Here is a 15,766-nt window from a genome sequence, read left to right as displayed (position 1 = left end):
TTTGTTCTATCCCACCCCATCCCTACCTCTATCCAAGGTGACTTCACCAAAATTTATACCTTCAGTTATAATTCACAGACTGGCTCTAACAGACTTCTCTCCATCTTCTTTTATATCTGTAAACCAGCCACTTTTTGAAGTGTCATCTGACTTAGCACTTTTTATTTTAGAACCTTAAGTTTATATGATCAGGCTATTTACCAAAGTTATAAATACATCAATCCCCCAAAAGTTTAATACTTAATAAATCTTAAGTAAATGATGCTATCTAAATTTAAACTGTTTGATGAGTCTATACTATAGTCATGTCTTAGATTTAATTTCTGTACTTAAAACAAAAACAAAATGACGGTATTTTTTCCTTCTTCTTGACTTAATGATAAACCTGCTCATCAAAAGAAAACTTTTTTTGGCGGTATGCAGGCCTCTCACTGTTGTGGCCTCTCCTGTTGCGGAGCACAGGCTCCAGACGCGCAGGCTCAGCGGCCATGGCTCACGGGCCCAGCCGCTCCGCGGCATGTGGGATCTTCCCGGACCAGGGCACGAACCTGTGTCCCCTGCATCGGCAGGCGGACTCTCAACCACTGCGCCACCAGGGAAACCCCAAAAGAAAACTTTTGACAACTAACTGGCTGAGGAAATACCCATCTTTTAATTACAGCAGCAACATATGGTAATCATAGTAAAGGGTAAATTACTTAAGGGCAATTTCTACAGACTCAATAGTATTCTAAATTGTTTCTTCAATATCTGGGTTAATGCTATTAATAAATGTGTGTATGTCTGTGTGTGCATGCACACACAGGTGTGTATATTGTAGAAAAATGTTAACAAAAATACATCTCAAACCTTTTTTGATGAAAAGGATGACTAAATGATTCTGGATAGTGAAGACTCGTTCTAATGAGATTAGAAAGCTGCTCTACTGATGGTCTTGAGGAAACTGTAGTGTTTTCTGGTCTGAAAAATTTTAATAGTTCCATTTCTGGTGGCTCCTGAGAAAAGAAAAAATATATGACAATAAAAACACTGCCTTGTTAAAATAAAGTATAGCACACACAAACTAAAGAAGTTAAAACCAGTAGAGATAAAGTAAAGCATGAACAATACTTTTTCTGCTGTAAAAACTAACAAACTAACAGTTGAAATCATATGCAATACATACAACCTAGGATAAAAAAACTAGCATCTGTAATCATTTATTCATTCTCTATTTATTATGTGCTGGGGTTAGACTTGAAATCCAGCAACCTCACATATTAGCTCTGTGATCCTGGATAAGTTATTTAATACTTTAAGACAATTTCCTCATATGTAAAAAAGGGGTTTACAATAATAATAATTTCAAAAGTTGCTGTGGTTCTCATCTAATAAAATTGCTGAGTACTTAGGCTATAGATATTCAATTGTATAGCATCTGTTTTAATAGTTGAAAAACTAAAATTGCCTTAAAGAGTCATTTTTGAAAATAGTTTCCTGAGTTTTTACAGATTATAGTGCCTCAACTATATTAACTGAAGGTTAACATACATGTAAAAGTCTCAATATAGCTAGTGTGAGGCACACTGTAAACATTTCAATAAATATTATTATTGTCTAAATGAAAATAGAGAATCATGTCCCACTTCTAGTATTATTATTTCTTTCTTGATAATTTTTTTCTCCATTTTCCTTCACCGTCCAGAAAATTTTGATTTTTTAATTTCCTGCTAGCCTAGCTGGATTCTGATCTACACCAAGGACTGGCAAACTACAGCCCATGGGCCAAATTCAGCCTGCTTCCTCTTTATGTAAAGAAAGTTTTATGGAAACAGAGCCACATCTATTTGTTTACACACTGGCTATGGTTGCTTTTGGACTCCAAACAACACAGATGAGTAATTCTGACAAAGACTCTGAGCCAGCAAAGTCTAAAATATTTACCATCTGGCTTTTCTCAGAAAAAGTTTGCTGACCCTTGATTTATACAGCTGCAAAAGCAAGAATTAAAACTGCTTTTGACCTATGAGTGAGAGAAAAGTGACTAGAGGTTTACTCTGGAGGAGGGAAGACTTGTGCCTGGAAGCGAGCAGGAGCAAAACTTCTGGGTGCGGGTCATGTTCTCTTTCTTGATCTGGGTCCTCCTTATACTGAAGTGTTCTTCAATTTGTGAAGAGTCAATGACCTAGTCACTATTCTGCATTTACGTTACACTTTAATAAAAAGTCCAAAAAATGTACTATTATTATAATCTAATCATCTAAGAAAAATAAGCTGTTATTTGAGACTTCTAAATTATACTAAATGAATCTCTACATACTACTTACCAGGAGGAATACACACGAACAACGGCCAGAAAAGGATACCAAAAACCTGAAGCTAATTTACTGAGGGAATGTTTAGAAGAGCTTCCCTCTCTTCTACCTTAAAAGCAACAACAGGTATTTTTGCAATGAGTGCTGGACAATTTGTACAGTAGTTTTATAATAAGGGTTTGATTCAACCTTATGACAGACAGTCCCATCACAAGAGAGGCAAGGTATAAAGTACTATTACCCGTTTTATATGTAAGCTAAAAGTTTATCAAATTATGCGAGTAACTTGCACTAGGCCATCAATCTGAAAGTCTCTGGGCTCCAAATATATTATTCTTAGTATGATGAACATGCTGCATCTCCCAACTCAGTTAATCATATAAAGAGAATATAAAGTATTTCAAAGGTGAAATACAGAGGAAAAAAAGGATATGCCCTACACAGTATTTTAGTAAAATGGGACTATAACTTGAGTGAATTTTATAGAAATCACTTTGTTTCATTTTCTAAGTGAAAAACCTTGCCTTGAGATGTTCGAAATTATCAAAATATGACAATTTGCAATTAAAACTTGGGACTTTTTTAACTAATCAAATCAATTTGAGAAAAACAATTTTCTTAAAGTAAGAAACAGATTTGGGTTTAAATATTTACACATACTATGAGAACTTTTGGTAAGATTAAACAGTATTTTAGGAAAAGTAAGTAAATAAACAGTATTACCAGCTTCTGCACAACTCCAGAGGCCATCCTTTACACTGTATGATAGGCCCCATAGAGTTCTGCAATGGTATGGGCCTGTTAAACAACAAACAAGATAATATAGAGAATATGGTTCCCTTCCTCTCAAGCTAACTGTGAGTTCTAGATTCAATAAAGAATATATCTTAGGAAACCCCAAGATCACAAATGCATCTCAATACTCTTATGAAGTGCTAGTGAATTTTAAAATCAATTTATGTTCATTTCTAATTTTAATCAGCTTTCTGCCACCAAGCCCCAACTCAAATTCCAATATAAAAGCTTGCACAAACCAGATACCTTCAAAAACACAAAAAACAACCAAACAAAAAACCCCACAAGTTCACAGGAAGGCCCCAAAGCAAACTCTGTCATTACCTGTTTCTGAGGATATGAAAAAGCTTCTTTTCCTATAGTGCGAAGAACAACATGGTGCTGACCTTCCAAAATAAGCTGCTTACTGTCTTCCACTACGTATGCCTAAGAAGTACAAAGCACAAAAATGTTAGCCTGCTTGGCAGTAACCTCAAAAGTAACCAATGCAATATCTGATGGAAAGCAGAGGTATTATGGCTAATATCTATCAATTACCAACACTCATGGCTGTGTCAACCTTTCTACTTTTGTTCATTCATTCAATCAATTAAGTATCTGTCAAAATCTGCTCTGCCTCAATATAAAACAGTTGGCCTGGATACGTGAGAGACACTTCTTGAAATCTTTTCCAATTTTCTCTAGAGCGCTTAAGAAACTAGTCCAAAAGAACAGTGCCATACCATAACACAAGTTTTCTTCTTTACTGGACTGCCAATATACAGGCAAAAGGCTTTTTCTTTTTTTTCTTTTTTAAAAATATATTTATTTATTTTTGGCTGCGTTGGGTCTTCATTGCTATGTGCAGGCTTTCTCTAGTTGTGGCAAGTGGGGCCTACTCTTCGTTGCGGTGCATGGGCTTCTCACTGCAGTGGCTTCTCTTGTTGCGGAGCACAGGCTCTAGGTGCACGGGCTTCAACAGTTGTGGCTCACAGGCTTCAGTAGTTGTGGCTCATGGGCTCTAGAGCGCAGGCTCAGTAGTTGTGGCGCGTGGGCTTAGTTGCTCCACGGCATGTGGGATCTTCCCAGACCAGGGCTCAAACCCATGTCCCCTACACTGGCAGGTGGATTCTCAACCACTGAGCCACCAGGGAATTCCCAAGGCTTTTTCTTATCGTCTTGCTTCTGAAATGTACCAGGGTTTATCATATAATGCAGCAGAATCAGTGAGTACAATCATAAATCCTAGAAGTGGAAATGCCATGTCCTTGGAGATCTTAAATTTAAGTATTGATACATATGCTTAAAAGAGAAAAAAAAAAGTTTTTTTTCTTCCTATACAATGAACTGATCTCATCTAAATTAAAACACTTACTCCAGCACGTAACTTTTCTTCTTGAACTTCTTCTGTGTTGGAGAACATAAAATCTGTACATGGCTCTGATATACTGGTACTGTCACACTATGCAAATACAGATGCTTAATTTTTTTTTTGATAAGCCCAATTTCTTTTACTATTAGATTCAACAGATTCAAAATTACTCAGTCAGAATGCTATAAACACTCCTAAATGTTTATTTTCAATTTCTATACTTATCATGAGTGACAATTTGCCATCCATGGATCACACTTGGAGAACTGCTGCACTAAGGCAGAGGCAGGCCCAGGACCTGCTCAGCACCCATCCATGCACAACCCAGAAATGCAGGAGGAGTTAAATACTCGATGGAGTGACCTTTAATCAAGAGAGGATGACAACTGATAGATAACATCCTGAGACAGGTCACACATCTTTTCCAATGGTCTCAGGGACCAAACAGAAGTCACCCATAGCCATGTATAACCCTATAATGCATTCTCTTTCCTGCACAAAGTCTTAGTTTTTCAAAACAAACCTTTATTTTTGGTTAAGATTGGTTATAAGTTATACTATACCCCCTTACCAACTAAATTTTTTTACAAAAATGTTGTCCAAGGTCTTAGTTTTCTCCTGAATCATAATTTTTTAGAGTACTATGTTCCCTATGCATCAACTCCACAACTTAAATGACTTGTCAAGTTTTCTTCCGTTCAAGGGGGTCCTTTGTGCACTATCTAGAGTCTTCACTAAAGAAAATCTACTAGTCACTTCCTCAAATGAATTGAATAATAAACTTATCATAGCTACTAGCCCCTACCAAATTTAATATCCCATCCTGTAATCTATTCAAACTTCCATTTTCTAACTAAGGAGTATCATAATCTTGGGTAGTGTTCTTCTTCTTCAATGATAATCAGCAATACTAGTAACTGGTTTTTATTCAGGGTGATTTTTTGAAAGATAACCCCTGGCCGCCCCGCCCCCACCAAGGTTACTGTGGGCTCAACGATGAGTACAGAATACAGCACACATAACTCAAAATCTTGTCTCACGAATATTACAAATTGTTACATGGCAGGAATCTGTGGAGTGACAGCTACAAATGCTAAAGGTCTACCATACATTTAATGGATGGGTGGTTTACATTAAGGGGCAATGCTACTGAGCCTGAAAACAGGATTCTCTTTTTTTTTTTTTTTTTTTTTGCGGTACGTGGGCCTCTCACTGCTGTGGCCTCTCCCGTTGCAGAGCACAGGCTCCAGACGCGCAGGCTCAGTGGCCATGGCTCACGTGCCCAGCTGCTCCGCGGCATGTGGGATCCTCCCGGACCGGGGCACGAACCCGTGTCCCCTGCATCGGCAGGCGGACTCTCAACCACTGCGCCACCAGGGAAGCCCAGGATTCTCTTGATTCTAAGCTCCAAGAACATTTGATTTCAAACTAATAACGTGTAACTTATCTTTTTAACATTAAACACCTTCACCTTCTATAGTCAACAAAAGTATCAATTTGCTTAAGCAGTTTTACTGGAATTCATGTAAAGCCAGCTTGGTTTCAAGAAAGTTTACTTAAAAGTGTACAGTTTAGTAAAAGGAACACTTTAGAACATCTGAATCAATTTAAAATAACATGTTCTAATCATCTACTATGAGCATGTCTCCATGTTAGGCCTTATATCAGACAGTACAAAATCAAACCTCCTCACATAGTTCAGGTGAATATCCCTGGGCAAGATCCTAAATTTCACTGTAGAATCATTTCTACAGTGGAAAAAAAAAAGATACATACTTAAGATACAAAAGGGTGTACTGTGAAAAATAAACCTCTTCTGCATTACAGTTAACTTTAGGGAAGACCAATGCCTAAACAACCTCATTCTGGTCTGCCATGTGTATGTGCAAATCTTAGCTGAATCTGATTTTTTTTAATTAAAATATTTTCAAATAATCTGAAAAATTTCAACACAGACCAACAATTAGATAATTGTAAAGAATTACTGTTAATTTGGGTGAGAGTAATATGGTGGGGTTATATTAAACAAGAAAGTCCTTATCTGCTAGAAGTACACATAAAAGCAGATGAAATATGTCATTAAAAAATATATACTGCAGCTAAAAAATAAAGGAAGGTAAAAATAAAACAAAGTAAAGGAATAGGTGAAAACGAACAGCAGCAAATTAGTGGCTGTTGGAGCCTAAGTAATGGGTACTTAGAGGTTCGTAGTGCTATTTTTCCTTTTTCAGAGTTTGAAAATGCTCACAATAAAGAGTTTAATAACAGCATTTTTGCTGTTATTAAATAGTTTAATAACAGCAGTTTAATAACAGCATTTTTGCTTTCATGGAGCTTATCATGTCTACAATATTCTCAGGTACTCATTCTACAGTACCTCTTACAAGTAATAAGTAACACAGAATAAAGTCATCTAATTTGAATGAATTCTTCCCTTTAGGCAAAAAAAAAAGTTATTTTGGAACTGTTGAAAAACTTATAAAACTATTTCAATATTCAAATTGGAAAATTTAAGCAGAGAAAATATAAAGAGCAGCTTACATTTACTCTTCAGCTTAAGAATCAAGTATAAGTGAGGCTTGCTGAAATAATTTAACAACACATACCTTCCACAATACAACAATATTCAAATCCACCTCATTGCACTTCTGAATTAATCTCATAGTGTCCTCTATTGACTGCTTTTCTGTATGCAGAGAAGACTGGGCTTGTGGTTTCTTCAATTCAGAGGATAAACTTCGATAAAAGAAGTCTGCACAGGGGCTTGCTGAACTTACTATCTGTTAAAAGAAAATCGTTTGTCTGTATGTGTTTTCAATTAGATATACCCTGCCAAAATTTAAATTTCTACAACTTACATATACCCAAAAGGCTTATTCAGTAATTTCTTATCAATTTGGTTGAATACAAGGAGGCCACCCTAAGACTTGAATACCTAAAATATTTGGCACAAATTACCCTGAATCTTAAAGTTTGAAGCTCAAATTCATAAATCTACACTTCCATGGCACTGGCTTTAACCTTCTAAGTATCCAGGGAGGGTAAATGGGTATCTCTAAGAAAATGAATAAAAAGTGAATTGTTGAGAATCTGACAAACAACATATATATGTATAACTGAATCATTTTACTGTACACTTGAAACCAATACAACATCGTAAAATAACTATACTTCAATTTTTTAAAAAGTAAATTGTTAAAAGGAAATTATGATTTTTTTTAACTATTAAAAATAACAAATATTTCCCATTCAAATACTTGGAAGACTAAGTGATATCCAATGAAACAGAACGAATAAAGCCACTGGCGTTAACCTGGCTTTTATACTTGAAGGGAGAGAACAAGAGAAAAGATTTTTAAACAGACTCAGAACTACAGAATTTCCCTTAATTAATGACTACTGTGTTTCATAGTAAAATCTCTACACTTAACAATTTCCTGCATTATAAACTATATTATATAGCTGTTAAGCTTCAAGTTAATTATTAAATATTAATAAATACATATATTTTCCCCCTTAGACATGAACTTTTTCTGGTAAACCATTGTCCACATAGTTATCTCATCAACGTGTAGTGCCTGGTGAGTTCTATTTACTCAGATTCATCAAAAGGGAAAATGTCTTTGTTTATGCCATCTGCAGTGCTCCTATACAAAATTATTAACAATAAATATAATAAAAATTACAACCTTAATATAATTTAAGGGTCCTGATGATGTTTCTAGGGAATGTTTTTAAAAAGACACAAACAAAACAAACAACTTAAGTCCAAAAAGCTAAAATTCAACCATTCAGGAAGCAAGGAAGCACAGTGTCCAAAAGTCATACTCATTCTGGAATTATTGGACTTTTGGTGCTCTGGGATATTTCTAAATAGCCGCTTCCTCAAATGGCCAAAAGATAGTACAAAGAGTGGGTCAGATGAAGGCAAATGATAAGCACAATACAAAAGTCTAAGTATGTTTGGAATTATCAAGGAGAAGAACACAAAGAAATAATACTAGTAACAGCACAAAACGACAGGGAATTTGGCCCGTATTTTTCAAAGCAGATCCCCAAATCACCTCTTCAGATTATCTGCAGAGCTGGATGAAAATGTGTATTCCCAAACTCTACCCAAAGTATGAGCCAGAGCTTTAGAGGTGGGACGGCAAAGCTTTCATTTTTATAAAAATTCTCTAGATAAAAAATAGTGTGCAGAGCTTCCCTGGTGGCGCAGTGGTTAAGAATCCACCTGCCAATGCAGGGGATATGGGTTGGAACCCTGGTCCAGGAAGATCCCACTTGCTGCGGAGCAACTAAGCCTACACGCCACAACTACTGAGCCTGCGCTCTAGAGCCCACGCACCTAGAGCCCGTGCCCCGCAACAAGAGAAGCCACTGCAATGAGAAGCCCCACGCACCACAACAAAGAGTAGCCCCCACTCGCCACAACTAGAGAAAGTCCGTGCGCAGCAACGAAGACCCAACACAGCCAAAAATAAAATAAATAAATTTAAAAAAAATAGAGGGTGCAGACTGATAACCTCAAGATCACCTACCTCAAAGCTTTAGCAATTCAGAGCCCCAGGTCTCATCCAGTCCCACTGACTGAGAATTTGCATTTTAACAAGATCCCCAGGTGACTTACACGAACATTATTTCAAAGTTTGAAAACCACTCTCAAGGTGGTTCTAACATATAATTATTGGGAGTATCAGTGCCCTAGTCAATAATACATTTAAAATTACAAAACAGCTTATTATTTGGGTCATAGAACCATATGATATTCCCAAATCCAGAGGGTTATCATCTATTTGTTCCACTGTGACCACGTTCCCAAATAAACAGGCTCCTTCATATAATCCTGTTTCTTTAATCCCAAGGACTAAACTTATTTCATGAGTATCTTACACTCTAAAAGAAAGTTAAATTTAAATAACTAATTAAAATGCTATATTCCATATAGCATTTTTGTTTGCTTTGGGGCATGAAGACAAGTTGCAAAACCCAACAAAGCTGACATGTTCATCCACCAAAGAATTTGGGGATTACTAAAGCAATAGTTTTACCAAAATAGTCAAGATACTCCAGACTGTGACTTTTTATTAAAATCAAACGTTATTGTGCTTATTCGCATACCTGTTCGTTTCCAAAGATGATATCTGCGAAGGTATATCTTTCTGAGGACTGTGTAGCAACTAAAAAACAGGAGAGAACAAACTAATCATATCATTGGCATGAAATATAAAATAACCATTTAAGAAAGTGTGACAGTAAAATGAATTTACCTTCTTCCTCCTTACATCGTATTGCCTTGAAGCAAAATTTTCCCTTCTCCCTATTCGCAAGTTTGGCATCTAGGAAGAGAAAAGAGAAAATTTCAAGTATCTTTCTCAGTTTATAACATGGTAAAACCTAATTCATTACTCAGACTTCTTCAGTCACAATGGAAAATATTTCATAATTATAAATAGTGTTTAATGAAAAGCATCTTTGCTTTCCTCTCAATAAAGCAAATCTCATTCAGCTCCTTAAAAAGGTAAGATTAAATTTTCTTGAAATGCATGTTCATATTCACATATATATTCAGATATGTATGACATTATAGATAAACAGAAAATTTGAAAAATTAGAACTTGGGAGCCAGGGAGTCCACAATTCCCCCACTCTATCATTTCTGCATTTCCTATCAATATTTTTTTCATATGGATGATTTATACCAATATTACTATATGCACATATTTGCTATGATGCATTTCCCCACTATTGTGACGTATTTTAAAAGCTTATATATTTTAATGACCACAAAATAATCTGAGTTGTAGCTTAATTCACATTAAAGCTCCATTTGATTTTTCTCTATTGAACATAATCTTACAATAAACTGCTCTGAATATATGGATCTTCTTATATTTTGAATTAATTCCTCTGTATAAATTCCAAAAATAAGAATTACTATGAGGCTAGATAAGGGTTTAAACATTTTTTTTAATCTTTTAAAATACATTGTACAATTCTTTCCAGAAACAGTAAATATTTTGCCAGCTTCGATCTACTCTTACAAGCACTAAACACTTTCATACTACTAGCAGGATGATAAAATGATGGAAGTATTTTGGAAAACAATTTGACAGTATGTATCACAAGTGTGCATATTCTTTTGTTTCAAGTTATATGGGTATGCAAATACACAGAAAAGCCACTCAACACACAAGTTTGATTACACACAGAAAAATCAACTTTCCAATAGTAAAGGAAACAAAGAGAAACTTACAATTCTAGTCTATATGTTTCTGTACTGTTCGAAATTTTGATAAGTGACCATGTATTCAGGCACTGATTTTACAACTGAATTTTTTAAAAAAGAAAAAATATATACAAATAGAAAAGATGTGGAATAAAAAGATGGGAAAGAATCGATTAACACAGTAATTTCACTTACAGTCATGTAAAGTAATGAAAGCACAATTTAATGTTTACAAAAGGTAATTATAAGAAAGTCATCAACCACCTAAACAAGCTCCAAAGATGGGTGCAAGCTGTGGCTATCAGCACAGACCCCCGAGAGGGGCATGAGACGCTAAGGCTGCTGCTTTAGCCACCAAGAAGCCTGTGTGCAAGCACAGGTCACTATCCATACCATCCCTGCTAGGAGCCTGTGCAGCTCGCCACTGCCAGGGTCCCATGATCCAGGGACAACTTCCCCAGGAGAACATGGTGCGCCTCAGGCTGTTGCAACGTCAAGTCACGCTGTCCTCTGCCGCTGCAGGCTCGCCCCACATTCCATACCCCTCCCTCCCTCCCCCCAGCCTGAGTGAGCTGCTACTTTAACCCCATCCTGCCTGGCAAACAGACGCCCTCAGGCAACGTAAACACACAAGCAGAGCCAAATCCAAAGCTGAGCCCCAGGAGCTGTGCGAACAAAGAAGAAAAAGGGAAATCTCTCCCAGCAGCCTCAGGAGCAGAGGATTAAATCTCCACAATCAACTTGATGTATCCTGCATCTGTGGAATACCTGAATACACAACGAATCATCCCAAAATTGAAGCGATGGACTTTGGGAGCAACTGTGTTTGCTTTCTGTGTCTAATTTGTTTCTGGTTTTATGTTTATCGTAGTTTAGGTTTTAGAGCTTATTATCATTGGTAGATTTGTTTATTGATTTGGTTGCTCTCTTCCTTTTTTTATTTTACATATATATATATGAGGGTTTTTTTTCCTTTTTCTCTTTTTGTGTGTGTATGTGTATGCTTCTTTGTGTGATTTTGTCTGTATAGCTTTGCTTTTGCCATTTGTCCTAGGGTTCTGATTGTCCTTTTTTTTTTTTTTGGTATACTTTTTAGCACTTCTTATCAATGGGGGATTTGCTTTTTTGTTTGGTTGCTCTCTTCTTTCTTTCTCGCTCTCTTTTTAAATTACTTTCTTGTTTTTTTATTTTTAATAATTTTTTTCTATTTTAATAACTATTTTATTTATTCATTTTTTTTTCTTTCTTTCTTTTCTTTTCTTTCTCTCCCTTTTCCTCTGAGCTGTGTGGATGAAAGGCTCTTGGTGCTCCAGCCAGGCATCAGGGCTATGCCTCTGACGTGGGAGAGCCAAGTTCAGGACACTGGTCTACCAGAGACCTCCCGTCTCCACGTAATATCAAATGGCGAAAGCTCTCACAGAGACCTCCATCTCAACGCTAAGACCCAGCTCCACTCAACGACCAGCAAGCTATAGTGCTAGACACTGTATGCCAAACAACTAGCAAGACAGGAACACAAATCCACCCACCAGCAGAGAGGCTGCCTAAAATCATAATAAGTTCACCAACACCCCAAAACACACCACCAGACATGATCCTGCCCACCAGAAAGACAACATCCAGCCTCATCCACAAGAACATAGGTACCAGTCCCCTCCACCAGGAAGCCTACACAACCCACTGAACGAACCTTACCCACTGGGAGCAGACACCAAAAACAACAGGAACTACGAACCTGCAGCCTGCAAAACGTATGCCCCAAACACAGTAAGTTAAGCAAAATGATAAGACAGAGAAATACACAGCAAATGCAGAAACAAGGTAACAACCCACAGACCAAACAAATGAAGAGGAAATAGGCAGTCTACCTGAAAAAGAATTTAGAGTAATGAGAGTAAAGATGATCCAAAATCTTGGAAATAGAATGGGGAAAACACAAGAAACGTTTAACAAGGACCTAGAAGAACTAAAGAGCAAACAAACCAGGATGAACAACACAATAAATGAAATTAAAAATTCTCTAGAAAGAATCAACAGCAGAATAACTTAGGCAGAAGAACAGATAAGTGACCTAGAAAATAAAATAGTGGCAATAACTACCACAGACCAGAATACACAAAAAAGAATGAAAAGAACTGAGGACAATCTCAGAGACCTCTGGGACAACATTAAATGCACCAACATTCAAATTATAGGGGTCCCAGAAGAAGAGAATAAAAAAGGGACTGAGAAAATATTTGATGAGATTACAGTTGAAAACTTCCCTAATATGGGGAAGAAAATAGTCAATCAAGTCCAGGAAGCACAGAGAGTCCCACACAGGATAAATCCAACGAGAAACATGCCAAGACACACATTAATCAAACTATCAAAAATTAAATACAAAGAAAAAATATTCAAAGCAGCAAGGGAAAAGCAACAATTAACATACAAGGGAATCCCCATAAGATTAACAGCTGATCTTCTAGCAGAAACTCTGCAAGCCAGAAAGGAGTAGCAGGACATATTTAAAGTGATGAAAGGGAAAAACTTACAACCAAGATTAATCTACCCAGCAAGGATCTCATTCAGATTCGATGGAGAAATTAAAACCTTTACAGATAAGTGAAAGCTAAGAGAATTCAGCATCACCAAACCAGCTCTACAACAAATGCTAAAGGAACTTCTCTAGGCAGGAAACAGAGAAGGAAAAGACAAACAAATGCAAAACATTAAGAAAATGGGAATAGGAACATACATATCGATAACTACCCTATATGTAAATGGATTAAATGCTCCAACCAAAAGACACAGACTGGCTGAATGGATAAAAAACAAAACCCACACATATAGTGTCTACAAGAGACCCACTACAGACCCAGTGACACATACAGACTCAAAGTGAGGGGATGGAAAAAGATGTTCCATGCAAATGGAAATCAAAAGAAAGCTGGAGTAGCAATTCTTGTATCAGACAAAATAGACTTTAAAATAAAGACTATTACAAGAGACAAAGAAGGACACTACATAATGATCAAGGGATCAATCCAAGAAGAAGATATAACAATTGTAAATATTTATGCACCCAATATAGGAGCACCTCAATACATAAGGCAAATGCTAACAGCCATAAAAGGGGAAATTGACAGTAAAAGAATCATAGTAGGGGACTTTAACACCCCACTTTCACCAATGGACAGATCATCCAAAATGAAAATAAATAAGGAGGCAGAAGCTTTAAATGATACATTAAACAAGATGGACTTAATTGACATTTATAGGACATTCCATCCAAAAACAGCAGATTACACATTCTTCTCAAGTGCTCATGGAACATTCTCCAGGATAGATTATATCTTGGGTCACAAATCAAGCCTTGGTAAATTTAAGAAAACTAAAATTGTATCGAGTATCTTTTCCAGCCACAACACTATGAGACCAGATATCAATTACAGGAAAAAAATCTGGAAAAAATACAAACACATAGAGGGTAAACAATACACTACTAAACAACCAAGAGAACACTGAAGAAATCAAAGAGGAAATCAGAAAATACCTAGAAACAAATGACAATGAAAACACGATGACCCAAAACCTATGGCATGCAGCAAAAGCAGTTCTAAGAGGAAAGTTTATAGCAATACAATCCTACCTCAAGAAACACCTCAAATAAATAACTTAACCTTATACCTAAAGCAATTACAGAAAGAAGAACAAAAAAATCCCAAAGTTAGCAGAAGGAAAGATATCATTAAGATCAGATCAGAAATAAATGAAAAAGAAATGAAGGAAACAATAGCAAAGATCAATAAAACTAAAAGCTGGTTCTTTGAGAAGATAAACAAAATTGATAAACCACTAGCCAGACTCATCAAGAAAAACAGGAAGAATTAGAAATGAAAAAGGAGAAGTAACAACTGACACTGCAGAAATACAAAGGATAATGGGAGATTACTACAAGCAACTCTATGACAAAAATATGGACAACCTGGAAGAAATGGACAACTTCTTAGAAAAGCACAACCTTCCGAGACCGAACCAGGAAGAAATAAAAAATATAAAACAGGCCAATCACAAGCACTGAAATTGAAACTGTGATTAAAAATCTTCCAACAAACAAAAGCCCAGGACCAGATGGCTTCACAGGCAAATTCTATCAAACATTTAGAGAAGAGCTAAAACCTATCCTTCTCAAGCTCTTCCAACCTATAGCAGAGGTAGGAACACTCCCAAACTCATTCTACGAGTCCACCATCACTCTGATACCAAAAACAGGCAAAACTGTCACAAATAAAGAATACTACAGGCCAATATCACTGATGAATACAGATGCAAAAATCCTCAAGAAAATACTAGCAAACAGAATCCAACAGCACATTTAAAACATCATATACCATGATCAAGTGGGGTTTATCCCAGGAATGCAAGGATTCTTCAATATACACAAATCAATCAATGTGATAAACCATATTAACAAACTGAAGGAAGGAAAACATATGATCATTTCAATAGATGCAGAAAAAGCTTCTGACAAAATTTAACATCCATTTATGATAAAAACCCTCCAGAAGTAGGCATAGAGGGAACTGACCTCAACATAATAAAGGCCATATATGACAAACTCACAGCCAACATTGTTCTCAATGGTGAAAAAGTGAAACCATTTCCACTAAGATCAGGAACAAGACAAGGTTGCCCACTCTCACCACTATTATTCAACATAGTTTTGGAAGTTTTAGCCATAGCAATCAGAGAAGAAAAAGAAATAAAAGGAATCTAAATTGGAAAAGAAGTAAAACTGTCACTGTTTGCAGATGACACGATACTATACATACAGGATCCCAAAGATACTACCAGAAAACTACTTGAGCTAATCAATGAATTTGGTAAAGTTGCAGGATACAAAATTAATGCATAGAAATCTCTGGCATTCCTATACACTAATGATGAAAAATCTGAAAGAGAAATTAGGAAACACTCCCATTTACCACTGCAACAAAAAGAATAAAATACCTTGGAATAAATCTACCTAAGGAGACAAAAGACCTGTATGCAGAAAACTGTAAGACACTGATGAAAGAAATTAAAGATGATACAAACAGATGGAGAGATATTCCA

The 15,766-nt window shown here is 36.3% G+C and overlaps 1 protein-coding gene across 8 annotated transcripts in view; it reads right to left on the bottom strand.

Moving 5' to 3' along the window:
- TRAPPC8 (trafficking protein particle complex subunit 8) overlaps positions 1-15,766 on the bottom strand; it is a 91,216-nt gene that overhangs the window by 7,443 nt on the left and 68,007 nt on the right. For 7 of the 8 annotated variants that reach the window (XM_004273717.2, XM_033435238.2, XM_033435236.2 and 4 more), the window contains 5 exons: positions 9,711-9,779; positions 9,562-9,620; positions 7,047-7,220; positions 3,414-3,515; positions 850-995 (listed from right to left, as the gene is read on the bottom strand). In XM_004273717.2, the coding sequence (XP_004273765.1) occupies positions 850-995; positions 3,414-3,515; positions 7,047-7,220; positions 9,562-9,620; positions 9,711-9,779 (550 nt within the window). Of the gene's footprint in view, positions 1-849; positions 996-3,413; positions 3,516-7,046; positions 7,221-9,561; positions 9,643-9,710; positions 9,780-15,766 lie in introns of those variants that run through there. The other variant, XR_007471677.1, reaches the window with a different exon arrangement.

This window comes from Orcinus orca, chromosome 15 (assembly GCF_937001465.1).
Source record: "Orcinus orca chromosome 15, mOrcOrc1.1, whole genome shotgun sequence".
In the NCBI taxonomy this organism is placed as follows: Eukaryota; Metazoa; Chordata; class Mammalia; order Artiodactyla; family Delphinidae; genus Orcinus; species Orcinus orca.
This window is presented reverse-complemented; position numbering and strand designations above follow the sequence as displayed.